Source organism: Daphnia magna, unplaced genomic scaffold, assembly GCF_020631705.1.
Source record: "Daphnia magna isolate NIES unplaced genomic scaffold, ASM2063170v1.1 Dm_contigs127, whole genome shotgun sequence".
Lineage (NCBI taxonomy): Eukaryota > Metazoa > Arthropoda > Branchiopoda > Diplostraca > Daphniidae > Daphnia > Daphnia magna.
Genome location: NW_025533132.1, coordinates 128,643 through 153,139, shown reverse-complemented (window position 1 = coordinate 153,139; position 24,497 = coordinate 128,643). Strand labels below are relative to the sequence as shown.

Below are 24,497 nucleotides of genomic sequence, written 5' to 3'. Positions count from 1 at the left end.
TTGGCCTATCTCACCCGGGTTAAAACACTAAAATTTCCAGGGGTTGATCTTATTCTTTTGGTGGGTACTGTAACAGCTTTTTTTTAAGTTTTCATCTGATAGACGGCTCCTCGTTAGATGAAACATATAGGGGTTTTTCGTCGAAATACATGGTTGCCAGATCAGGAATTAGGAATAAGGAGTTCTGTGCAAAGTACGCCACCATCTTAGAAGTGAGTTTTTCCCCGGTAAACGTCAATGGATGGAAAAAAGTTGTTGTTTTGATTGTTATCGTTGTTGTTTGTGCGAATTTCAATAGTTATTGATATGAGTTCAAAAACTGTATATTCAATGAGTTTGGATCCAGTTCCAAGGGCTCGTTATTTGGACAAAATAAGTCCCATCAACATCCCTTGCCCATATTCAATTCCAGAACTTATGTGGTCAAGAGGAAAAGAATGCTGCCCATTTGTTCCTGACATTACCTACCCGGACATTTTTTGTTATCTAATGGAATCTCGTGACAACATTACTAGGCAAACTATTGCAGCATCGAAAGAGTTCACAAAAGGTGCACAGAACTCTGTGAGAAATGGTTGGGTCGGTGACTTTTGTGTACTAAAATTGTCCACTTCAATCGTCCTCCTGAAAGCAAAAAAAAGTGTTTGAAATTTGTCATTCTCCCTTGGAAGCGCTTGGAACTGGATCCAAACTTGTTGATGAATATACACTTTTTGAACTCATATAAAAAACTATTTACACTCGCACAAGCAACAACGATAACAATCGCAACAATCACTTTTTTCAAACCACTGACGATCTCCAATGAAGGCTATGGCCTCGTAGTACACCCGAGTCCATAAATATCTACCCCCAAAAAAAGGCGCGAAAAATAAAAATCGTCTACCGCTGCAAAATTGTTTTTGCGCATAGTGTTATGCATCGGCACAGCGAGTACACAACTCTACGCATACTTTCAATCAGCTTACAATGACAGTAAGCGCAAAACCAATTTTGTTGCGGTACTTTTATTTTTCGCGCCTTTTTTGGGGGGGGGGGGTAGATATTTATGGATTCGGGTGTACAAGTTTTTTGCGTTCAAATTGTTGAGCGAACGTAAAAATGCTTGATTGAACTTAGGGGTCGTCCTGCTGTCCGATAGAAATCATTTTTACAATAATCGCTAGATGGCGTAAACAGTACCGTTACCGTTTTTTTTTCTTTTTGTGCTACCGCCATGAAGTATACTTCATGAGGTGGTACTTCATGACGTGTATACTTCATGCTACCGCGGTAAAAGTAGTATTTCAAATCGAATACCGCGATACCGGTAGTACCACTTTATCACGGTACTTCTGCGGTACAAATTGTTAAGCGGTAGTCCAACCCTGTCACCTCTCTATACCAAGCAACTAGGAGACATTGTGCTATTCCTGGAAACAAATTTGGCAAATGATAAACCACACTTTATTTGGCACTACACACGGAGCAATGCGTACATCAACTGCCAAATCTGCTCTATATACATGCAAAGAATACGTTGCAAATCCCACAAAATGAGCATAGAACAAAAAAAAAAGCTGTACACACATTATTAGAGAGCAGATTACACATTTCAAAAGCCTAAACACGAAACTAACGCAAATTTAACATATCATTCAATTATTTTTAAGAGGTAAATTATTCGCCGCTAAAAACGTTTACACTTTAAAAATGTAAATCCACGGTGAATTTTTTTTTCTTATTTTCTATTTATTTTTTTTTTTTTATTTATTTATTTTTTTATTTTATTTTTTTTTTCTTCTTCTTCTTCTTATTTTTCATTTTTTAGTATCCATAAATACTCAAAACTTTTATGTGTTCGCCGGCTACTGCTGCTGCTGAAGAAATTTTCTCATATTCTTTAGTCAGTAAGCCAACGACGCAGCAACTGATTCCGATAATTAAATATACTCTTCACTAGCCTTTGGGCATACAACCATACGAGAAGAGGCATTAGTTCGTCCATTGTTGCAGTCTGGTAGTTCCGCAATGTCTTTGAATACACCGACTAAGCTTTCAAAATTGGGTCCCCAGTTCAGAAGATAGTCCCATCCTAGTGATGATCCGTTTGGAGGTTTGTAGGCGCTTATGTTTGAAAGGTCATCATCGGAAGCGACCAGGGTGCTTAAAGATCCTCGGAAGGAATCGAAACCATCGTAGTGCTTTCCTGATTCATTGTCGTGTTCGTTTTCATTTTCAACTTCAGCCAGTTTGGAGAAAATCATGTTTCCTGGTCCAAAGTCTCGAGAAACCTTTTCGTAGTTATTCTCGTATTCGAACTCCGAGCAAGTGAACGAGTCGTTACCACTCTCGTCTGTGGAACTCTCTGCCGTTTCCAGCAGCTCTGTGTTGGTTTCCATCAATTCGACCAGTTTTTCTTTACTTCTTGGTCGATCGTCACTCGAGCTCGACACTGCATCAAGGGTGCTAACTAAGCTGGAGTTGCGAGGCCTAGAATTGAGACGCTCAATTTCTTCGGCCGTTAAGCCCAGGGCTACACCCATATCACTTCCGGCTTTTTTCTTCTTCTTGGTAGCCTGTGACGAGTTTCGTATCGAGCTTGTACTCTGACTCAACTGGCTGACAGGACTGTTAAGGCTTCTTTCGCTTGTGCTCATGACATCTTTGACGCCTCCCACCTGCGAAGTAGCTAAGAGAGCTGTTTGCAGCGGCTTGCCGCTAAGGTCTTGCAAGGTGAGAATGCGAGGAGTTTGTTGCGAGAGCTCGGAGCTGGGACTCAGACGAGCTAGAGGCGTGCTTTGCATTTTGAGAACTCCAGGAGATTCTCGAGGTGGAGCCACTGGTGGTCCGCCAGGTAGTCCAGGAGCTGGGCTGGATCGTAACATATTTCGGGGCGATTCGCGGTGTGGAGGGCTGGCAAAGCTATGTGGCGAATGGCGATGATTGTGCTTGTGGTAACTTGGAACATGCGGGTTGGTCTTGTATTTGCGAACATTTCCATCGCGGTAGCCCTTGTAGTGATAAACAATGTCTATGTCAGAAGGCGCTATAGAACTGGCGTTCTCCAAGTCATAATGCTCGGGCCCCTCACAGTCCCCTAATCCACCGAGGCCTGTCATGGAACTGTGGTCTCCCAGGTGTGAATCCTCTACCCGTAAAGGTACGCCGGGCGACTTGTTCACTACTTCGCGCTCGATTATATCTGGTCGCTGTGGCCTGTCTCGATCGCGGTGGTCCGTCACTTCGCGCTCACGAAATTTTTTCGATGTCAAGTCCTGTGTCAACGATGGTCGGACACATCCGTCTTCGCTGACATCAGAAGTTTCAACGTAACCTGATTCGGCAAGGGTTCGAGACGGATCGTTCACGGATCCGCCACCCATCATGGCACCTCCGTTGTGTTTGTTGATCTGCATTCCTGCTTTTTTATCGCGTTGCTGTCGGCGCACCCGTACAACGACGAAACTGATTAGAATCGCTACAAGGAGTATGACGAAGAAAACGATGACGAGAGTGATGCCGATGCTTAGAGGATCAGGGGCAGTGGAGGCACCCGCGATGCTGTTGCTGCAACCAGCCAAAATACGACCGTGGTGAATGACTCTGTCAAAGATTCCGCCAGAGCCGTTGAGCGGCTGGATCTCACCGTTGACCGTGAAATTGGCCAGACATCCTTCAAACTCTGAAACAAAGGAAAAGGCCAACCATTGTAATGACGAACAAGACTACGACCAATTCTTGACTGTGCGAGAATGCTAACAGCTAACTCACCAAACATATCCTCGTTCATGTTGTATACGTCTTTATTGGAGGCGCCAATTAAAACGGATGTCAAATAGGGATCCATGAAATCGTGAACGATCGACATGTCAAGCTCGTCGCCGACTTCCACGCCATCCAGATAAAGACGCAATGCCCTAAACTTGGACGTCAAGGTGACATTGTGCCACGATCCATCTGCTACTGCCTTATCTTCAATCGTCATATTAACCAAAGATCCAGATCCGTATCTCGAGGCATATTGTAAAAGACCATCTTGTAACTACACGAACCGAAAAGAAAAAAAATCCAAATTAAAATGAAACAAAAATGGGTTTTCTTGGTTTCAATTGCTACAAAAAGGCAAAGAGATTTCACCCATTTCGCAAGAGCTTCTTTTTTAAGTGTTGCTAATAACTTACCCTCAACGTAGTGAAATCGTTGTTTGTTGCGGCAAAGAACAGATAACCGTTTTTCGACACCGTTCTGAAGCTGACCGAGACGGAATTGTGCATGGAAACGGCTTCACCGATTTCACGCCGGCCTCGACTTAAGCGCGTGTTGCTCCAAGAGTTTTCCACCTGTATTTCCCTTTTCCATTTTTGACCACTGGAATAGAGTGTCTGAAGAATTTGCCGCCGTCGGTGGCGCTCAGAGATATGGAACTCGACATAACTACCGGCCGTGAAAGACAAGGGTTCCAATGCAACAAAGCAATTAGGAGCCTGAAGTCCTCCCTGACAAACGCATGTGGCATTGCTCCAGCCATCTATGCATGTGCCACCCGTTCCGCAAGAAGGAGCATGGACATTGCAGATATCTCGACGACGGTGACAGGTGCTAGTAACTCCTCTCGATTTAAGTGGGCTGGAAAGATTAAGCGAGCGGCCGTTGACCGATACACTTTGGAAACAGCCGACGAAATCGTCACTGTGCACCTGACCAGGTCGATCTTGAATTGCCTCAATTGTCGCAACACCGCCTAAATACATTGGCTGGTTGCTGAAGTTCAGAGTGCTAAAAAAAAACGATTTTGATAGAAAGAAAATTAGCCGTGAAAGCGAAACCACAACTCAGTAACGAATTTAAAATAAATAATAATAATAAATAATAAACGATAAATAATAGATAATAGATCATTCAAAAATAGAATAAATTTGAATGAACTATAATAATACCCTGTCGGTCCGGTATAATCAGCAGAGCAGGTCCTGTCACCTGATCGGCAATCTCTACAGCTTTCACCAGTAAGGGAGCACTCGCCCACGCTCAGCGATCCAATACGTCCGTTCCGAGTCGCGGTGACGCGGTACCATTTGCCATCGGCCACTTGCTTCGGGACACTAATAGCAGCGATGGCTGTTTGAGAGCCACCGAACATGAAACGGGCCTTTCCTTGGTAAATCTCCAGTGCTACGAAGTCCGATCGTCCGCCAGTCTGCTGACCAAAATTGTAGGCCAGAAGCGCATTGCCCATATTCGTCGAGAAAACAATGGAAATGTCATTGGTGCTGGCTTCCAGCGGCGGAAACATCATGTACGACAATTCCGAAAATCCGAAAGACGACCTCTCGCAATGCGTGCCAAAGTAATTGTCGGAGCAGACGCAACGATAACCCGGCTTGCGATTGTCGCAGTGCCCTCCGTTCAAGCAAGGATTAGGTCGACACGAATCCGATGTCAGTTCGCATTGGTTTCCCCGATAGCCAGGTCGGCACAGGCAAAAATAAGCTCCTTCCGGCGTCTCTTGACACGAACCGCCATTGCGGCACGGCGAAGGTGTGAGCTCACACGCTCGGCTTCGTTCTTGATCGCATTGTTTGCCTTGGAAGCCGAGCGGACAGCTACACTGGAAATCGGAGCCTTGCCGCGTGCAGGAACCTCCGTTGCGACACGGCGTAGGGGTGCACGGGTCTTGGCGTAGTTCACACCGAGACCCACTAAAGCCATTTTTGCACGCGCAAACGTACTGCTGTTCCAGTCGGGGCGAAGTGAAAATCAGGGATGGAGAGTCGACTGTCTCCATTTCTTCGGTCATCCGCAAATGGGAAGTACACACGCCGCCGTTCTCGCAAGGCATATTCTGACACGGGGTGTAATTAGTGACGAATTTCGTGGGTGGGGCTAGAGCTTTCTGCATCAACTCCTTGGCGGCATCCAAAAATGTGGCGACGCTGTCTTGATCCCAATAGTCTCCTTGTGTTTTGTGCACGGCTAAAATGAGATCGACGTGATCGCCTTCCTGGCGAATGCTATAGACGTGTACCTTGCCGAAAGAAACGCTGGCCTGTAGGCCATCGACGAGCGCCTTCCAGTGGTTGGCAAGCAAGCGCTCCGTCGTCGTGTTTAGCAGGCGCAGTGTAACGCTGTGTTGCAACGTCTTATTGTCGAACGGCACGAAAGAAACGGAGACGGACGATGTGACGTCTGGATGGAGACCGTCATTGCCCGAGATTTTCACGCTGTACTCAGACGGCTTGTGAACACGCAAGGCGTGCAAGTTGCAACCTCTTGGTATGCTGAACAGATTGGTGGCACTGGCCGATTGGCCGTTGATGATGCGACACTGGTACTGGCCAGAGATGTCCAGATCATTGGGCCTGACGTCGGCGATCCGCCCGCCGTTGAACGTTTCCGTGAAGATGTTGACGACGAGTCGGACGGTGCGAGCCGTGCTAGGATTGTCGTTCCTGTCCAAGACGTTGACGGTGACGGGCAGTTGCGACTTGAGTTGAGGGCTTCCGCCGTCAACTATCTCGACAACAATCGTCATTTGAGATGCCTCTTCTCGATCGAGGATGCTGGTTGTCCGCACGACTCCCGTATCTTTGTCGACAATAAAGTCATCTTTGTGTTCGCCACCTACTATCGTGAAGGTGAAAGGCTCTGCGTTGGGAGCCTGATCGGCATCGACGGCCCTCAAAATCATGACGCTTGTTCCTGGCGGCTCGTTCTCGAAAACCGAGCCGACTGGACGTACCGGTTCGAAAGTGGGACCATTGTCGTTGACATCCTGGAGGACGATGTGCACTTCGGCCGTGCCTGTTTGCGGCGGCGAGCCTCTGTCTATGGCGCCCACCGTAACATTGTAGACGGCTTGACGTTCGCGATCCAAAAGGGACGCCGTTTCGATGATGCCACTACGAGGATCAATCCTGAAGGATTTGCTGCCTTCGCCGCCGAGGATCGAGTAAGTGAACTCGTTATTAGGTGGTCGGACGTCTTTGTCGATGGCTTGGACGGTCACCACTTTGGTGCCTACGGCAGCTGATTCGACCAGCTGGTGGACTCGATAAAGCGGCTGACCGAAGACGGGTGGATCGTTGCCATCTTGAATCGAGATGATCACTTGAGCTTCATCGGTATCGTTGCCGCGAATGCCACCTCTGTTCTTGGCCATAACGGAGAGCACGATGCGAGCGTGATCCACGGGGCTGACTGAATAGTCTGACGAGCTCACGTCTTGGCCGTTGGGGTCGGAGCCGCTGCCACGCTGCCCGCCGGTCATCGGCGACTGCTCTTTCAAGATGCTCACGAAATGGAGATTGGACTCGCGATCGAGAGGGCGGGCCACGGTGATGACACCCGTTTCGGGCGTGATGTGGAATCCGCGATCGTTGCTCGATCCGACGAAGAGGTAGAACACTTCCCCGTCTTCACCGTTGTCGCTGTCGGTCGCCTGGATGATGCCAACACTGGCCCCCACTGGCACCGATTCGGAGACGGTGAACTGGAAAACGGGCTGGACGAATTTCGGAAAGAATTCATTGCGGCCCGTGATGTGAACGCGGACGACCGTTGAGCCGAACATGGACGAGTCCGGATTCGACGCTAGCACATCCAATTCGTAAAAGGTCCTCTCTTCGAAATCGAACGAGCTCTTGGTGCTGACCGTTCCCGTTTCCGAGTCGATGGTGAAAAACTCTTTGCCACTGCCACCAATGATGGAATATTGGATGACGCTGTTCTTCGCGGAATCGGCATCGACGGCCTCCAGATCGATGACTACCGTATCGGGCGGGAAATTTTCGCGGACGTAGGCGTCATAGTGCGACTGATTGAAACGTGGCGGATTGTCGTTGACGTCCGTCAGTAGGACAGTCAACGTCGCCGTAGCCACTCTGGCTTCGAAACCCATGTCGGTGGCGGTGATGTTCAGCGTGAACTTGGGCAGCGTGTCGAAATCGAGCGTATTGGCAACGCTGATGTCCCCGGTGCTGGAATCGATGAGGAACTTGTTCTCCTCGTTGCCGCTGACGATGGCGTAGTGCACAACACCGTTGGGTCCGCTGTCGTTGTCCGAGGCCGTGACGCTGACGATGACCGAGCCTAGTGGCTCGTTTTCTTGCACGATGATCTGATAACTCAGCGCGGTGAATACGGGTGTGTAACGGTTTTCACCGGTGACTATCAGACGCACCAGCGTTTCGTCGTGAGTCGGCGGAGCGCCCGTGCTGAGGGCGCGGACGACCAAGACGAACTCCATGTCGCGGCGGCCAAAAAGCGGACCCGTCACCGTCACCCAACCCGTATCCTTTTCGACGTTGAAGAAGTCCGATCCGTTACCGCCGATTTTGACGTACTCTATCGAATGGGGATGAACGACGGCCCCGCCCGTCGCGTCCGACTGGCCTGTTTCGGCAACCAGCTGCACAATGTTTTGACCCAAAACGGCGCTGTCTGGGACGGGGGAGAAGAAAACGGGCTTCTCGAAACGCGGCGCGTAGCTATTGGCGTTGACAACGTTGATGCTGACCAGACATTCGGATGCGAGCGGAGGTTTGCCGTTGTCTGCCGCCACTACCCATAAGGTGTACATGTTTTCGGGTGACGAGCCCTTGCTCGTGTGCTTGTAGCGAACCGTTTGCTTGGAGAGGATCTCGCCACTCGTCAGATCGATGGAGAAGAATTCCGACGGATGTTTCATCGAGTAGGTTATCATAGCGTTAGGTCCCTGTTTATCGCGATCCGATGCCGTCACCTGACCCACAAAGGCCACGCTGCGCTGCAACTCGGCGAAATTGAAGCTATAGAAACTGTGCTCGAACTCGGGAGCGTTGTCGTTCTGGTCTTGGACGGTAATGGTGAGCGGAGTTTCGGCCCGCCACGAACCGTCAACGGCCGATACCTTGAGCAGGTATTCTTCTTTCGATTCACGATCGATGACGCCTGCCACAGTCACGTTGCCGCTGACTGGGTCGATGCGGAATTTGCCGCTCGGATTTTCCGTGAAGCTGTAAGTGGCATTGGCGTTGGCTCCGATATCGCGATCGGAACTCGTCACTTGAATGACGAACGTGCCGATGGCCGCGTTCTCCGTTACATTCACGCTGAACAGACGGGTAAAACGAGGTGGGTTGTCGTTTTTATCGGCAACCGTCACCGAAACGGTGGCCGTACCCGTGCGCTGCGGCGCACCTTGATCAACTGCTTCAACAATCAGCGTGTAGTGGCCAACGTCTTCTCTGTCCAGTTTCACGTTCGTGTAAATCTTGCCCGATTCGGCGTCCACGCTGAAGGCATTCTCCAGGTCGCCACTGTTTCGCAACTGGTAGCGAACAAGACCGTTGCGTCCCGAGTCCGAATCAGTCGCGTGCACCGTCAGCACTACCTTGTCGGTAGAATTTTGACCTCGAACTCGGTCGATTTGGTTGGTGGCGAAATTCTCGTGCCCTATGTCAGAAATACACCAGTTTTTAGTTCAGCAGTCTGCTATTTGTTTGAGTCACGTATTCAACTGCAACTCACCGCTTGTCGAATGACGCGAGCCACCGTGCGAAAAGCCTAAACCAGTTTTCCCATCCTATTAATAGGAAGTGAAAAGGAAACAAAAACAATATTAAACCATGCACGAAATGTTGGGTGGTTCCGAGACTTCCGACTTGCGGGTTTCGAGATTATAAAAGCCTTGCACACTATTTTGTTGCACAAATATTTGTTTTCCTCGGTTACACCCGATGAAATAATGAGAATGAGGTGGCCGCGAGTGTGGCATTCCACTCTACTCATCCTTGATGAGCAATAAAATTTAAATCTTTTCTTACCTGTAGCAGAGCCCGATTTTCCCACGCAGCATGGTCAGCGCCACTACGCGGAGACGCTGAGGCCATCAGTGGAGATGGAGGGAACTGCTCTTCCAATATGCTAGCGTAGTAGATGACGTGGTCGAACACGGGAGTGTTATCATTGAAGTCGGTGACGTTGATTAGCAAACGAGTGACGCTGGCTAGCGAAGTCTCGTCGGAATCTCGAGCCTCAATCCACAATTCGTATTGATTTGTGATTTCAAAGTCCAACCCTTTGCCGATGGAAACTTCCCCAGTTTTGGCGTTCACTTGGAAGATTTCTCCCGTATTGCCGCCCGCAATGCCATACTGAATTTCTCCAGCTGCTCCGGCTTTAGGTGACGTCGCTGTTACGCTGGTAAAGACTCGATTTTCGATTTGTTCACTAAACGTGAAAGACTTTGCTTCGCTGCGAACGACGGGGAACTGGTCGGCAGGACGCAATCGGATTTCGACAATATTGGTCGACGATAATGAGCTTGTTCCACTATCTGAAGCGCGTATTTCCAATTTGAAGTTGGTCAGTTTTGAAAGCGACGCAGCCAGGGAAGTCGACGCTTTGATGACGCCAGTGTCCTGGTTGATGCTGAATTTGCTGGCATCGTCACCAAACAATTGATAAATGATTTTCCCATTCAGACCGATATCGGCATCAGCTGCGCTGGCGCCCACTACAAATTGCCCCGGCTCTATGTTGTCTGGGACGTAAACAATATCGAGCATCTCTCTGAAAACGGGCGGGTGGTCGTTGACGTCGTTCACGTGGACGATGACGCTGACTTGGGCCGTACGAGCGTTGGTCAAACTGGAATCAGACGCAACGACAACCAGTTCGTATTCTGAGCGCTCTTCGCGATCCAACTTCGCTTTCGTCACCATTTCTCCAGTATTCGGATCAATGCGGAATTTTTCCTTTTCATTCTTTAGCTCGTATCTGAAAATAGATGCAACATTGGTAAATGCTCTGATGTTGGTTGGCGATTGACATTGCGATTCACTATTCGGCTTACACCGGAATAGTCTACTGTTTAACGTACCTGATGATTGCATTTTCGCCGGCATCGTTGTCAAATGCAGACACTTTTGTCACAAACAACCCAACAGGCCCGTTTTCAATTACTTCACTCCTGTATTGACTCTGGGAAAATTCCGGGCTGTGGTCGTTGACATCCTCGACAAAAATCATCACGGTTCCAGTTCCAGTCAAAACGGGGACACCTAACATCAGAACAGAAATTTCAATTTTTTGACAGTTTGAAATTTCAAAGTATTTTATTAAATATATCACAAAGTTTCGGCTTTCTTGAAGATAATAGCTTATTAATATAATATTTTCTTTATTGTTGTTATTAATTTTTTTTTTTTTCTTATTTTTTTTTTTTTTTTTTTGCCAAGAATGTATTCATCTCGGCTCGAAGCTTTTAATCATATTCATCCTTCAGGCCGGCATGCTTTTTTTAAAATAGAGTGCCAGACTATGGCAGTTGGAGCCAGCCAGAAAGCCAGACGAATGACATTAAGAGATTTCATGTGAAATGCAAGTAGGGGAGAATAAGGTAAGAGTGCGATGGAATGGGATTTCGATTCCGGCTTCTCATCCATCATCTAGTGGCCTTGGAGCTGTCTCACCTCGCCTTAACGGGCAATCAGCTGGTAACAATTCACTGCATATTGACGAATATGTTATCGAGCATTCGAACACACTATCTTAACTCATGTTACAAGAATATACGCAAATTTCAATAGACTGAATCATGAGATTTAGCTTGACTTTTCATTCTTCACGGCACGACGAATGTCTTTGTTTCGATTTCAAATTTTTTTTTTTTATTTATTTTTTTTTTTTGGGGAGGGGGTTCCAGGGGCGGGATTACGAATCCTTCGCTTACACCGTATGTTAATCAGTTTTTTTTTGGGTTTTCGAGTTTTCTTTTCTCGTCGTTGATTACATAAATTGGTTATTCCGTTTGCTTTGAATGCCACCTTTTTGAAATGCATGGCTGGCACAGAAAATGCTATCATCTAGCGCTCGAAGTAGCACATCAGACTTGAGGCAGTCGTATAATGACTCTTGTCCCATTCTTTTATAAATCAAAAAAGATTGCTAAAAATTTATCGAAATCGCATTGTTAATGACTTGGTATTCCCTGATCGTACGTGACTAATTTCGGAACTTCCCTCAAATGACTGATTACGAATACAGAATGAAAAAAACAAAAGAAAGAAAGAAAAGAAAGAAAAGAAAGAAAAGAAAGGATAAGAAACGTTTTTTACCAGAATCCATTGCGACAACGATAACGTCGTAGCGCGACTGAGATTCGCGATCAAGCGAGCGTAGAACGGATATTTCTCCGGTGGTGCTGTTGACACGGAAAAGACCTTTATCGCCATCCTTGATGAGATAGCGAACCCTGTTGAAGGGTGGCGAATCAGCATCGTGGGCTTTGACAGTGATGATGGGGGCAGGCAGTCGATTGTTTTCTTCCATAACGTAGGTGACGTAGGGTGAATCCAAAAATACGGGCGCGTTATCGTTGATGTCCATAACAGTGATGGTGGCCGTTGCGGTGTCGTATCGGACGTCGTTGCCCGAATCCTCTACTTGAACCGTTAAGACGTACTGCGATTTGCGTTCGAAATTCAAGTTCTTGGCCACCCGGATGATGCCAGAGTCCTCACCGATATGGAAATCGAAGTTCACGTCACCGCCAACGATTGTGTAACGGACACGACCGTTGAGGCCTTCGTCCAAGTCGGTGGCAGACACTTGGAGCACGCTCAAGCCGATGGTGGCATTCTCTGTGACACTGGCACTGTATACTTTCGGGTCGAAAAGGGGGCTGTTGTCATTCTCGTCTAGAACGCGCACCAAAACGTTAAGTGACTGCGAGCGTGAGGGCAGACCGCGATCGTAAGCCATGACGTGCAACGTGTAATTGGCACGACTCTCACGATCGAGCAATGCCGACACTCTAAGTAATCCATCAACAGGACCGAGTGTGAAACAGCCGTCGTCGATCGGTGCCAACGAGTATTCGATGTAACTGTTGCGTCCCTCGTCTCTGTCGATGGCTTTCATGGCCATCACTACTGTATTGATTGGGATGTTTTCCATGACTGTGGTCTCGTTTGAGGAGACAAATTCTGGCGCCATGTCGTTGACGTCCTTCAGAATGATGGTAACCTGGCGAAACGTGTCAAGAAAGGGTCAGCTAACGGTCTACTCATTCGACATCAGAACATTTGAATTGTCGCAATCTTTGCGACACGCCGATCGACGGTTCGTCTCGTTACTCTAAACACAAATGTCCGGCTGTACCTGTACAGTAGAAGACAAGCGTTTTTCCGGTGGTTTGGCTTGATCAGTGGCCATGACGACAAGGTTGTATAGCGACTGCGTTTCGCGATCCAGGGACTGCGACGTCATGATCGTGCCGTTTTGAGTGATGCGGAATTGGTCGTTTTCGTTTCCACCGATGATGCTGTACACGAGTTTGCCATTGTCTCCTGCATTCGTTTTCATCAAACGTAATTTAGTGAGTCAGAGGGTACGGGCGTCAAAATAATGACAAATCAAGGGCAAATGACGTTACCGGAATCTTGGTCAGTGGCGCTCACAGTAATGACACTGGATCCTACTGTGATGTTTTCGTACAATTCATCGCTGTAGCTCATGGGATCGAAGAGTGGCGCGTTGTCGTTCAGATCTAGAACGTTGAAATACACGGTGACGGTGGAGGACAAACTGGGACGTCCCGTGTCTTGCGCTTGAACCACAAAAATGTAGTGTTGCACCTGCGATAGCATAAGAAAGAGGGCTTTAAAGTCAACGCCAATAATCGTCCAGTGTCCACACAGGAGGCCGCCGGTAGTATTGCACATTAGTGAACTGAACACTATCAGAAACATCGGACTAGACTACTGTACGTACAGCTGGGCACAGTCAACAGTCAATTAGTCTCGCCATTACCTGTTCATAGTCCAACCTGGAAGTCAGTGTAAAAACACCAGACTGAGGGTTGAGCGAAAAGACGTCGTTGCCCCAATCGGAGAGAACTGTATAGGAAACTTGAGCATTGATTCCTTCGTCCATGTCATTCGCCACAACGGCTCCCACAAATGCTCCTCGTCCCGTGTCTTCCGGTATATCGAACGAATATGCTGCCTCGCTAAAAGTTGGAGAATTGTCGTTCGTGTCCATCACCTGGAAATCAGAGTTGAATATTCATTCAAACTATCAGCAATTCGATGAATACGGAATCGACTTCTGACGTGCGATTTTGCTTACCTTGACGATGATGACCGTTTCGGTGAATTGCTCTCCATCGTCAGCTTTAATGGTCAACTTGTATTGGCTCTGTGATTCCCTGTTGAGAGTATCCTGAAGAGTCAGGATTCCTTTGGTAGAGTCGAGCGTGAATTTGCCATCATCGCCCGAGACAAGGGTGTAGGTCACAGTCCCCGTTTTATCAAGATCGGTAGCTGTGACGGTAGTTATGGGCTGCCCGATAATTAAGTCCTCGGATACCGAAATGATGGCATCGTCGTCACGGAAAACAGGTGGGCTGTCGTTTTTGTCGACAATCTTGATGCGTGCCTAAAACAGAACAATAATTAGCGTACATTAACGAATTTTCGTCGTGCGTTCAACAACCAACAAGGAAGTTGACGTATATCGATGTTGACGCATTTCATGTTCTAATTCATATTTGAAGAATGACAAGGTCTCAGTTCGACAGTTGCTAACATGCGGATAGAAATGCAAATGGCCTGGAAAGGTGTCATTCGTAAACACCCATCGTAATGGAAGAGTTGTTACATATTGTTTACTTAAAGCGGCCTGCAAAATAAATAGAGGAATCAAACAAGGAAGACTAGAAAAAGCCAAATGAAATCACTTCAACGTTGAAGGTGCCAACTGTCAAGTACTACCAGGTGGCTACTTCCGCATCGTCAACTGTTTCAGTAACAATGCATCTGCTGACGTCTCGATAACCCACGGCATAGCCTTTTCCCTACGTTGATCAATTTTCAACACATTCATTCGGATTTTTCAGGTTTTTTGGTTCCTAGTTAAAGCGTATTAGAATTCTTTTCGCTTGTAGTCCTGTTTTCAATGGTACGCCTAAATCGTTTGTTTTGTTTGTTTTTTTTTCTTGCAAATGTGCAAGTCGTTGATCTACAGTTCACATATGACATTGCTACCTTTCATTACCAACAATAAGATGAAGTCTAAACACTTTAGTGATGGCGTATTCTAAATGCCCGTATTGCATCGGAAAGGACCACGTGAAGCGGAGGGGCCAGGAGCTTTAGGCGTGGGAATGTGTATGTTAGAAACGCCCAAGGCATGCATTTTGATCTGACCCCTGACTGGATTGAGAGCCACACGCTACAGACGAGCAAAGGAACCAACAGAGTACCATTCAAAACTAGGACCTTTCGTCCATGGGGAAAGAAAAAAAAACTAAAACAACCACCCCACCCCCCAAAAAAAAGAAAGAAAGAAAGAAAGAAAGAAAGAAAGAAAGAAAGAAAGAAAGAAAGAAAGAAAGAAAGAAAGAAAGAAAGAAAGAAAGAAAGAAAACGGGGAAAATGAATTTTTCCTAAGGCCAGTAGACCTAAACCATTCGACAGCTCTTGGACGAAACCAACAGAAGCGGGGCATGAATTCTTGAACCCTCCTTACTACAAGTCAGCTTTAAAAAAAAAGAAAAGGAAGAGAGGGAAAAAAAAAATATATACGCGTACATCTATAATAACCGAAATTCGGCGGGCAAAAAAGGTTAGTTTGAGAACAGTGTAAGCGACTGCACGGACAAAAAAAAAATCATATGTTATAGTTGTGCCTTGGCCTCTATTGCCTTAGGCAACATAGCGAGCCCTATTCCTTAAAAAGAGAACCAGCGAAGGAATGAAGAAACGGTGTAAAGGCTACAGCAAATTGAACAACAAAAACAACGAGCGAAGCTAAAGCCAGCTAAAACCGAAAAGAAAGGTATTAGGATCAAGAGCCGAAACGATTTGACGAATGTTTAGTTCCCCAGTAAACATCTGCCGACTCGGTCATTTAGACAAGATGAGCAAAAGAACAAAAAAAAATAAAGAATGTCGAGTTGCGACACACTGCGCACAGGCCGATAGCTGACGGTAACGCAGCAGATCATACTCGACCGTCAATGTCTTTTGTTTTGTGTTGTGTTTCATATCAGAAAACCACCGTCGACTCCTCTCGTTGGCTGCCCTCTCGCCGCACACACGCTTTCCCTATTTTCCTGTACCTGTTTTATATTCATTCCCCGTATTTTCCACTGGTATTCTTTTGTTACCTGTTCGAGCACGCCTGAGCGAGAGCTCTGCCAAATGACCTTGGCTTGGCGCGCTCTGTTTCTATGGGAGGGGAATGACCTTGAGAAGAAGTAGAGGAAGCGAAAAGACCATTTAACAGGGCCACTACAAGCTCAACGTATTTGCACGCACTAAGCTATGGTGTTGGATATGGTGGGTCGAGTAATGTGGCCTTGTTTCCAAATGAAAAGTAAGAAACAACTAATGATATACATCCAAGTTACTATCAAAGGGAGGACGATCGTCAATTGATTGCACCTGCACATTGAGCTTTTAATACAGCTGCCTTGACAAAATGAAATGTGGTGCTGTTTTGCTTCTATTCGAGTTCATTCTGAAAAAAAAAAAAAAAAACGAGAAAATAGGTTCGTCGATCTGACTTTGATGGGGACACAACCACAAAAACCCTAAACCCAACCTTAGGAAGGTCGCTAAGGGATTTGGTCGCCATTGCCCCCCGATTAACCCAAAATTTGGCTCGGCATTCGGCTATTGACCAACGGGCATGATTTGATCGGGAAAAGTCTCAAGTTGTGCACCTTTTCGCTGGTGAGCCAGTGACTCTAGCAAAGCGGCTTCTACAGCCATTTGTCTATTTCGGGATGTTGACTTGACCAACATTGAAATGAAAAGCGAGCAATAACACGTGGCGGGATTGAAGGGAGCAAACCAGAAAACCCAAAGGAGAAAAGAGGTGCAAATCAATTGTGTTTACCTTGCAAACGCTTGTTTGGGGCGAAGCGGTGCCTCTGGTGACGGCGATGATATCCAGTTCGTACTCTTCGGCGTCTGCCTCACGATCGAGGATGGCCGACGTCGATACGACACCACTTTCCGAATCGATTTCGAAGAGCAACGGTACGCCGCGATGACCGGCGCTGACGTTGTATATAAAGTACTCGACGTCAGCCAACGGATTGCCAGTGAAACGAGCGCTGACGGTGAGCACGTTCGTGCCGGCTGGCTCATTCTCCGAAACCGATCCAGCGTAAAGTTTCTTGGTGAACAGCGGTCCGGTCATATCGTCTGTCACGCTGATGACGGTGATGTGCGTTCCGGTTGATTTGCGTTGCGAGTGAACAGCTTCGTCCGTCGCCCTGACGCTCAACTGGTACGTTATCTCGGCGGCAGGGATCTCTTTGCGCAACGTCAGTCTACCAGTGGTCCGCTCTAAAGCGAACAGCTCCGCATCGCCGGATACCAATTCATAAGTGACTAATCCATTGGTGTTGGCGTCTGCGTCGGCTGCGTGGAGCCGAATGATCTCGTGTCCACGTTCGGCGCCTTTAGGCAAAAGGCCGGCAGTGACCGACGTGAACGTGGGCGCGTTGTCATTGACATCTTCCACAATGACCGTCACCAACTTCTCGGCTGACATGCGATTGGTAGCTGGTTCGGCTTGGTCGGTGGCAACGACGGTCAATCGGAACGTGTCGGCGAATTCGCGGTCGATAGGTCGCACCACGTAGATGACGCCTGTATCCGGCCGGATGGCGAAATGCGGACCGGAACCGCCTCGCGACGGAAGACCAACAAAAACAGAAGGTTCCTGCTGAATCAACGAATAGCGTATGCGACTGTTTAGCCCCGAGTCGGGATCTTCGGCTGTAACCGTGACGATGGGCGTGTTCAACGGAATGCCTTCTTGGATTTGCCGGACGATGGCCGTGCTGTAAAAATGGGGAATTTCGTTTTATTTCGTTCAATGATGTTGCTCGTAGATTATTTTTATTATTATTATTTATCATTTATTATCTATTATTTATTCTTTATTACTGTTATTTTTCTACTTTTACGTTCTTCCTTTCTTCCTTTCTTTCTTTCTTTCTTTCTTTCTTTCTTTCTTTATTGAATTCTTTCTTTCCTTCTTTCTTGATTGAATTCTTTCTTTCTTTGTTACGTATCGAGAAGGCGTATGACTTACCTGGGGAATACAGGTGCGTTGTCATTGGCATCCTCAACTGTGACGACAAAAGTGATGCTGGAGACCAGCGAAGGGTTGCCTTGGTCACTGGCTGTTATGTTGAGGTTGTACAAGCGCTGCATCTCAAAGTCGAGCGGTTTCTCCAGATAGAGCGTGCCCAGCTGAGGGTCGATGCGGAACGTGTCGTGCATGTTGCCCGCTCCGATGCTGAATGTGATTTCACTGTTGACGCCTAGATCGGCGTCGGTGGCTTGAAACGTGACCAACTCGGAGCCGACGGCCAACGTTTCCACTGCCGACACTTTGGCCTCGCTGTGAATAAATTCGGGCGCGTTGTCGTTCTCGTCGACCACGTCTATGACGACCGTCGTCGACGTGCTCAGGTTCGGCGTGCCGGCGTCTCGCGCTCCGATCTTTAAAGTGTAGCGATCGGTCGCTTCTCGATCGAGCGGTCGATTCAACACCAACTGACCCGTGACTTCGTCAATGCGGAACTTGTGGTCGCCGTTTCCTTCGGCGATGAAATAGAAAATGTCGCCGTTGAGCTGATCGTCCGCGTCGGTGGCCACGACACGGAACACTTGAGCATCGACGGCGGCTCCCTCGGAAACTTGGGCCTTGTAAGGCACCCGAGCAAAGACGGGCGCGTTATCGTTGACGTCGAGAATGAAGACGTGAATTCGGGCCCGATCGCGTAACCGTAACACCCCGTTGTCGGACACGACAGCTTCTAGGACGATATGGTCTTGGCCGGTGGTTTGCAGCAATCGCTCGCGATCGAAGTAACGCAGTGTTTTGATGAAGCCGCTCTTGGGATCGATGCTAAAGTCGGTCTGCGACGTGGCGATGGAGAAGGTCAGCTCGGCGTTGCGACCAACGTCCCGATCTGTGGCCGTCAGGCGGCCAACGTACGAATCGGGCGCTTCGTTTTCTGGTATGTAGAAGGAGAAGGTCTCGTTGCTGAACTTGGGCGGGTTATCGTTCTCGTCGATGACGTGAATGGTGACGGAGACTGAAGAACTGCGGGACGGCGATCCTCCATCTTGGGCCACCACAGTCAGCGCGTAGTAGTCCTTGGCTTCACGATCGAGCGCACTTTTCACGTAGAGCATACCGTCGGGAAAGATTCCGAATTTGGCGGCATCGTTGCCTTCACTGATGTAATAAGAAACACGGCCATTGGCTCCCTTGTCCTCGTCCATTGCCGACAAAGCGAAAAACCGTTCGTTGACTACAAGTTGATCAAAAACCACAACAGTGTTTTATATTATGATTGATTTATATTTTAAAAAGAAAAAAAAAAAAAAAAGAAAAGAAAGCGAGAAGGGAATATGCGGAAACGTACCTGATATGGTTTCCAGTAGGGATGTTTCATAAGAAAGATATTCAAAGACTGGCGTGTGGTCGTTAACGTCTTCTAGATTGAGAGTGACCAACTGGCGGGAAGACAATGGGGGCGCACCACCGTCGGTGGCCGTCACCTCCAACGTCAGCGAACTATCGAAATGGGAGAGTTCATTCTGCAACGGTCGGTTGAGGTAAATCATTCCGAGCGTCGGAGAAATGGTGAACAACTCGTGCGGATTCAAAGTCAGGCTGTACGTGATGCGACTGTTGTTGCCCGTGTCTAAATCTTCGGCTTTAGCCAAGTAGACTTGGTGATTGGCCGGCCAGTTTTCAACCACTCGAGCCACTGCGCGACTTTTGTCGAAACGCGGTGGGTTGTCGTTGACGTCCTGCACGGTGATGTTGACGGAGACGGTGCCGTAAGAGAAACCAGAACGAGCGACAACCGACAATTCGTAGCGTGATTGTTTCTCGCGGTCGATGCGCTTGGCCGTCGTCAAGACACCCGTAGTCTCGTCAACGTGGAACACGCGCGACGGATCGCCACCGACGATGGAATATTTCGGACTGGATTGCACTTGTTTATTGTTCACGCTGAGACGACCGACTTCGCGCCCAATGGCTGGTTCCTTCTTGCCCGGATCTTCGACAACGACAAAGTGATAACTGCTACTGCCGAAGTCCAGGTAGTTGGCTGGACTGTTTTCCACGAGAATCTCGACGACAGCGTCCTCCACCGCTTTACGATCACCTCTGTCTTTCGCAGCCACTTTGAGTTTGTAGTGAGCTTTCCGGGCACTGTTGAGCGGACTCCGTAAGCGGATGATTCCCGTTTGTTCTTCGATGTCGAAGGCACCTTCGGCTCCACTTTTGATGCTGTACGTCACTTGAGCGTTTTCGTCTTCATCTTCGTCCATGGCCGTCACCGTCACGACAGCCTGTTTATTCAACACATAACCCACGCGTTATTTTTGATCGTATTCGAACTGTGCCAAAAACAAAAGCTGAAGAGAGTGGCAATGCTTGTGAAAGTTAACCGTTACAATCAGCTGGTTCTGACTTTTCAACGAATTAGTAGGTAGACCATGTTTTTATAAGAGAGAGGACCAATACGAAACGCTGTGCGTCAAATGCACTTTTCGTGCGTCAGTTCGAAGTGAAAGCGAAAAAAACCCAACAAAAACAAATGACGATAATAAAATAAAAAAGGAGATTAACTGTGGCTACCCCGTAATAAGGAGAGCACGTAAAAAGCCAGCAGGACTTACCTCGCCCACTTGTAGACTTTCCGCAACGGCCACCAAATACTGCTGCGGATAAAATTCCGGGCTGTTGTCGTTGGCATCGAGTACGCGCAGGACGATGGTGGCAGTTGAAGACAATGGTGGATTGCCTTGGTCACGTGCGACCACTTTGATCTCGTACTCGGGGATGACTTCTCGGTCCAGCTTGGTCCGTGTAGTGACACGGCCCGTACTGGCGTCAATGGCGAAAATGCCCGGGTAGCGTTGATCCATTTCGCTGTCGAACATGTAGGAGACGGAGCCGTTGGTGCCTTGGTCGTGATCGACGGCCGTCAAGAGCGCCACCAACGTGTTGGGTGGCGTATTCTCGGACAGGTTGACCTGTTTGAGACTTTGCTGCACGAATTGCGGATGTTCGTCATTCTCGTCCAAAATGGTGATTTTAATGAGCGTGTAGGCCCACCGAGGATTCGGTCCACCATCTCTGGCCGAAATGCGCAGTTCCACCGTGTCCTGCTGTTCGCGATCCAGTTGGCTCTGCGTCGTAATGAGTCCGCTAACGATGTCGATGTCGAACCACTGGTGGTCGTTGCCTGAAACGATGGCGTAGAAGATGTTGGAATTGATCCCCGTGTCTTCGTCGGTGGCCGTGATGCCGGCCACGTAAGATCCAACGGAGACCAATTCGCTGAGCACGGCCGAATATTCGCTCTTCTCGAAAATCGGTTCGTGATCGTTGACGTCGTTGACGTGGATAATGAGGAAAGCCAGCGCTTTCCTCACCGGACTCCCACTGTCTGTGGCCACTATAGTTAGGTTGTACTTGCTAATCTTTTCGCGATCGAGAACGCCGTTGACGCGCACGATGTGAAAGCTGGGCGTCTCCTCCAGACGGAAATGGACGAGCTCGTTACCGGCTTTGATTTCGACGGTGGTCTCGCCGTTGGCTCCTTCGTCGAAATCGATGACCGAGACGGCCGCCACGACCGATCCGTTTTGAGCATTTTCATCGACTGTGGCGAAATCAGCGGTGGCCGGGAAGTATCGGAATCGGATAATTGGATCGTGGTCGTTGGCGTCGAGCAAATTGACTGTGACGTAGGTGCGGCCGTCCTGTCGCGGGTTGCCGTGGTCGCGAGCGAAGACGGTGAAAACGCAGCTCTTGTTGCACGACACCGATTGTGGGCAACTGCGCTGACAGTTTAACTGTTCCGTCGTGCTAATGACACCCGTTTCGGCATCGACCGCAAATTGCGTCTCCGTCTCCGAGATGTAATAGGTGACGCGAGCGTTCTCGCCCGCATCGTTGTCCGTGGCTGTCACCTACATCACGCAAACACACCATTGATATAATTTATTATTTCATTTCATTTTTATTTTTTGATGTTTTATTATTTATGTTTTATTATTTATGTTTTGTTTTGTTTTGGGTTTTTGGTCAAGAAAAGAATTGAAAGGCAATGGAAAAACAAAAAGCCAAAATAAAAACCAAAATTTCGCCTAATAAAACATGGAATACAACAACCGTGTAGCCATGCTTTTTGAAGAAAGAAAAAGAAAAGAAAAAGGAAAAAGACAAAGACAAAGAAAAAGAAAAAAAAGAAGGGGGGGAGGATAAGAGTAAATAAATGAACTTGCCTGCATGACGTGGGTTCCAGGAGCAACACTTTCGTTTAGCGAAACGACATAGTCGCTGTGATCGAAAATGGGCGGATTGTCATTGACATCGACGATGGTGATGTTGACTATGAGATAGCCGAAGAGGGGCGGCTGTCCGCCGTCTTGCGCTGATATATTGAGCCAGTAATGGTTTTGTGTTTCGCGATCCAGCTTGCCTGTCGTCTCCAGATGCAAATAGGGCGTTTCTCCGCTCGGGTTGGTCGTGACGGCCAGCTTGAACTTGAGATCGTCGTTGCCACCCACTATTTCGTAGTTGGTGGTGACGTCGTTTTCGCCGGCGTCGCCGTCCGTCGCCGTGTCCAAGATGACGCGGGTGCCCGTGTTGGCGCTCTCCGAGAACGAGACTTCGATCGTCGGCTCCGGGAAGGCAGGCGCGTTGTCGTTGATATCCACCACCAGGATGCGCACCTCGATCGGATACGTCGGCTGACTCGACAGGATAACTAAATCGAAACGATCTGACGAAAGAGCCTCACGGTCAAGCACGACGGCCGTCACGATTTCGCCGGTGGTCCCGTTCAGGCGAAATTCGCGCGGATTCTCGTTGAAGCGATAGGTGAAACCAGCTTTGGTCGGAATGACGCCAACCACTGTGCCGGCAGCTTTCTCTTCGGCCACTTCCAGTTGAATCCTCATGTCCACAGCCCTCGACTGCATCAACTGATCAGGCATGATGTTGGTCTGATTGGCCACGGCGTTCATCAGACGATCGACCGATTTGCGGCCGGGGCCTGGTCCGGGCCCTTGACCGTGAACCAGCAACGCCTGCAAAAACACGACCATCGTGCAACACCACAGCGCATCGGTCGTGGCATTCCTGCGCCCACTGCACCGCCATCTCGTCGTCTTGCTCTTGTTGCACTTTGCCTTCGTCGTTTCACTTAACTCGCTTGTCGAAGAACCGGCCGACTTGGGTGACGTCAAACGGTGCCAACACTGCACCGTTTTGAAAGATGGCCACTGTAACATGTTGCTCAAAGTGTTTTCCGTGGCCGAGCTCATGTTGGTTTTGCAACTGGATTCTTCTTCGAAAGCGTCAACACTATTCTGCACCTGGTGTTGCTCCTTGGCCATGGTCGAAAAACACCTTCCACCGTGGCGTTCAGTCAAGAGCTGCAAGTAACCATAGCTACTGCTTCAACACCTTACACAAAACACATATGCGTTCTGGCAAAGTCCACTTCCTACCCCTCCCAAGAAAAGAAAGTATTTATTTTATTTATTTTTTATTTTTTTTTTTTTCTATTTTTTTCTTGTTGCTTTTTAAGAATTTTTCTCTTCTCGTGCGGATCTGGTTTAAGGTTGGAAAGCCGATGTGAACGTTTTGACTTTAGTTCAACGGTAGACCCAGATCAGTGGGGTAAATTTGGTGGAGCAATACGATGGCATCAATGGTGCATTCTTTGGAAAGAGAGAGAAAGAGAGAGAAAGACAGAGAGAGAGAGAGAGAGAGAGAGAGAAAAGGAACGGACGGAAGGTATAGGGCTAGGAAAAAAAAAGCGGCTGGGCCAAGCTACACTTGGTGTCTAGCCCTGGATAGCCAGCAAATGAAATAAGATACCCCGAGGCATGGCTGCAGATCAAAAGACACCGAAAAGTAACAGCAGCAGCGGCACGTATTTCGCCCCAAACTGGCAAGCAGCAAACAAAAACAGAAGCGCAACGCAACGCAACGCAAAAAAACAAAACAATGCACACACACATACACACACGCACTAAGTTGTTGGCCAATAAGCGGCAATCACTCCGAAATTCTGTCGATCTTGACGCTTTGCAGCACGCACTTATGGAATGTGGTAAAGAGAAAAACCACACGCGGCTGAATGGACGAAATGAAAACCTATTCGAAGAACTGGCCAAAGGAATGGTTTATCCAATAATGAAATGAAGGATGCGATTGCAATTGGACGCCACCACAATAACGACGAAAAGTTGTCCACCCAAAAAAAAAGAGCGATGCGAATTGTTTGAAAGAACACTAGCCCTGCAAGAGTAGGACAGGGACAGACAATCGCCAATGCATCCCATCAAGAACTGAAGTAACTTATCTTGTTCTTTGCTCTATCACAGGGCCCTCTGGCCAAGACGGCAGAAGCTAAGCTACACAGTAAAGAGCCCGAGAATGGCGCGAGGAAACAGGTAAATGAA

General features: G+C 48.1%; 1 protein-coding gene across 1 annotated transcript; it reads right to left on the bottom strand.

Moving 5' to 3' along the window:
- Window positions 1-1,423: 1,423 nt before the first annotated feature.
- Window positions 1,424-24,497, bottom strand: LOC116933836 (cadherin-related tumor suppressor). Its single transcript, XM_045167000.1, has 17 exons — window positions 22,308-24,497; window positions 20,694-21,992; window positions 19,424-20,363; window positions 18,079-19,309; window positions 16,870-17,824; window positions 14,095-14,403; window positions 13,777-14,010; window positions 13,400-13,601; window positions 13,126-13,313; window positions 12,081-12,990; window positions 10,844-11,024; window positions 9,786-10,740; window positions 9,490-9,544; window positions 4,920-9,414; window positions 4,164-4,758; window positions 3,754-4,024; window positions 1,424-3,664 (listed from the first exon to the last, which is right to left on the bottom strand). The coding sequence occupies exons 1-17, from the start codon at window positions 23,421-23,423 to the stop codon at window positions 1,923-1,925; spliced, it is 15,678 nt and encodes a 5,225-aa protein (XP_045022935.1). The 5' UTR covers window positions 23,424-24,497; the 3' UTR covers window positions 1,424-1,922.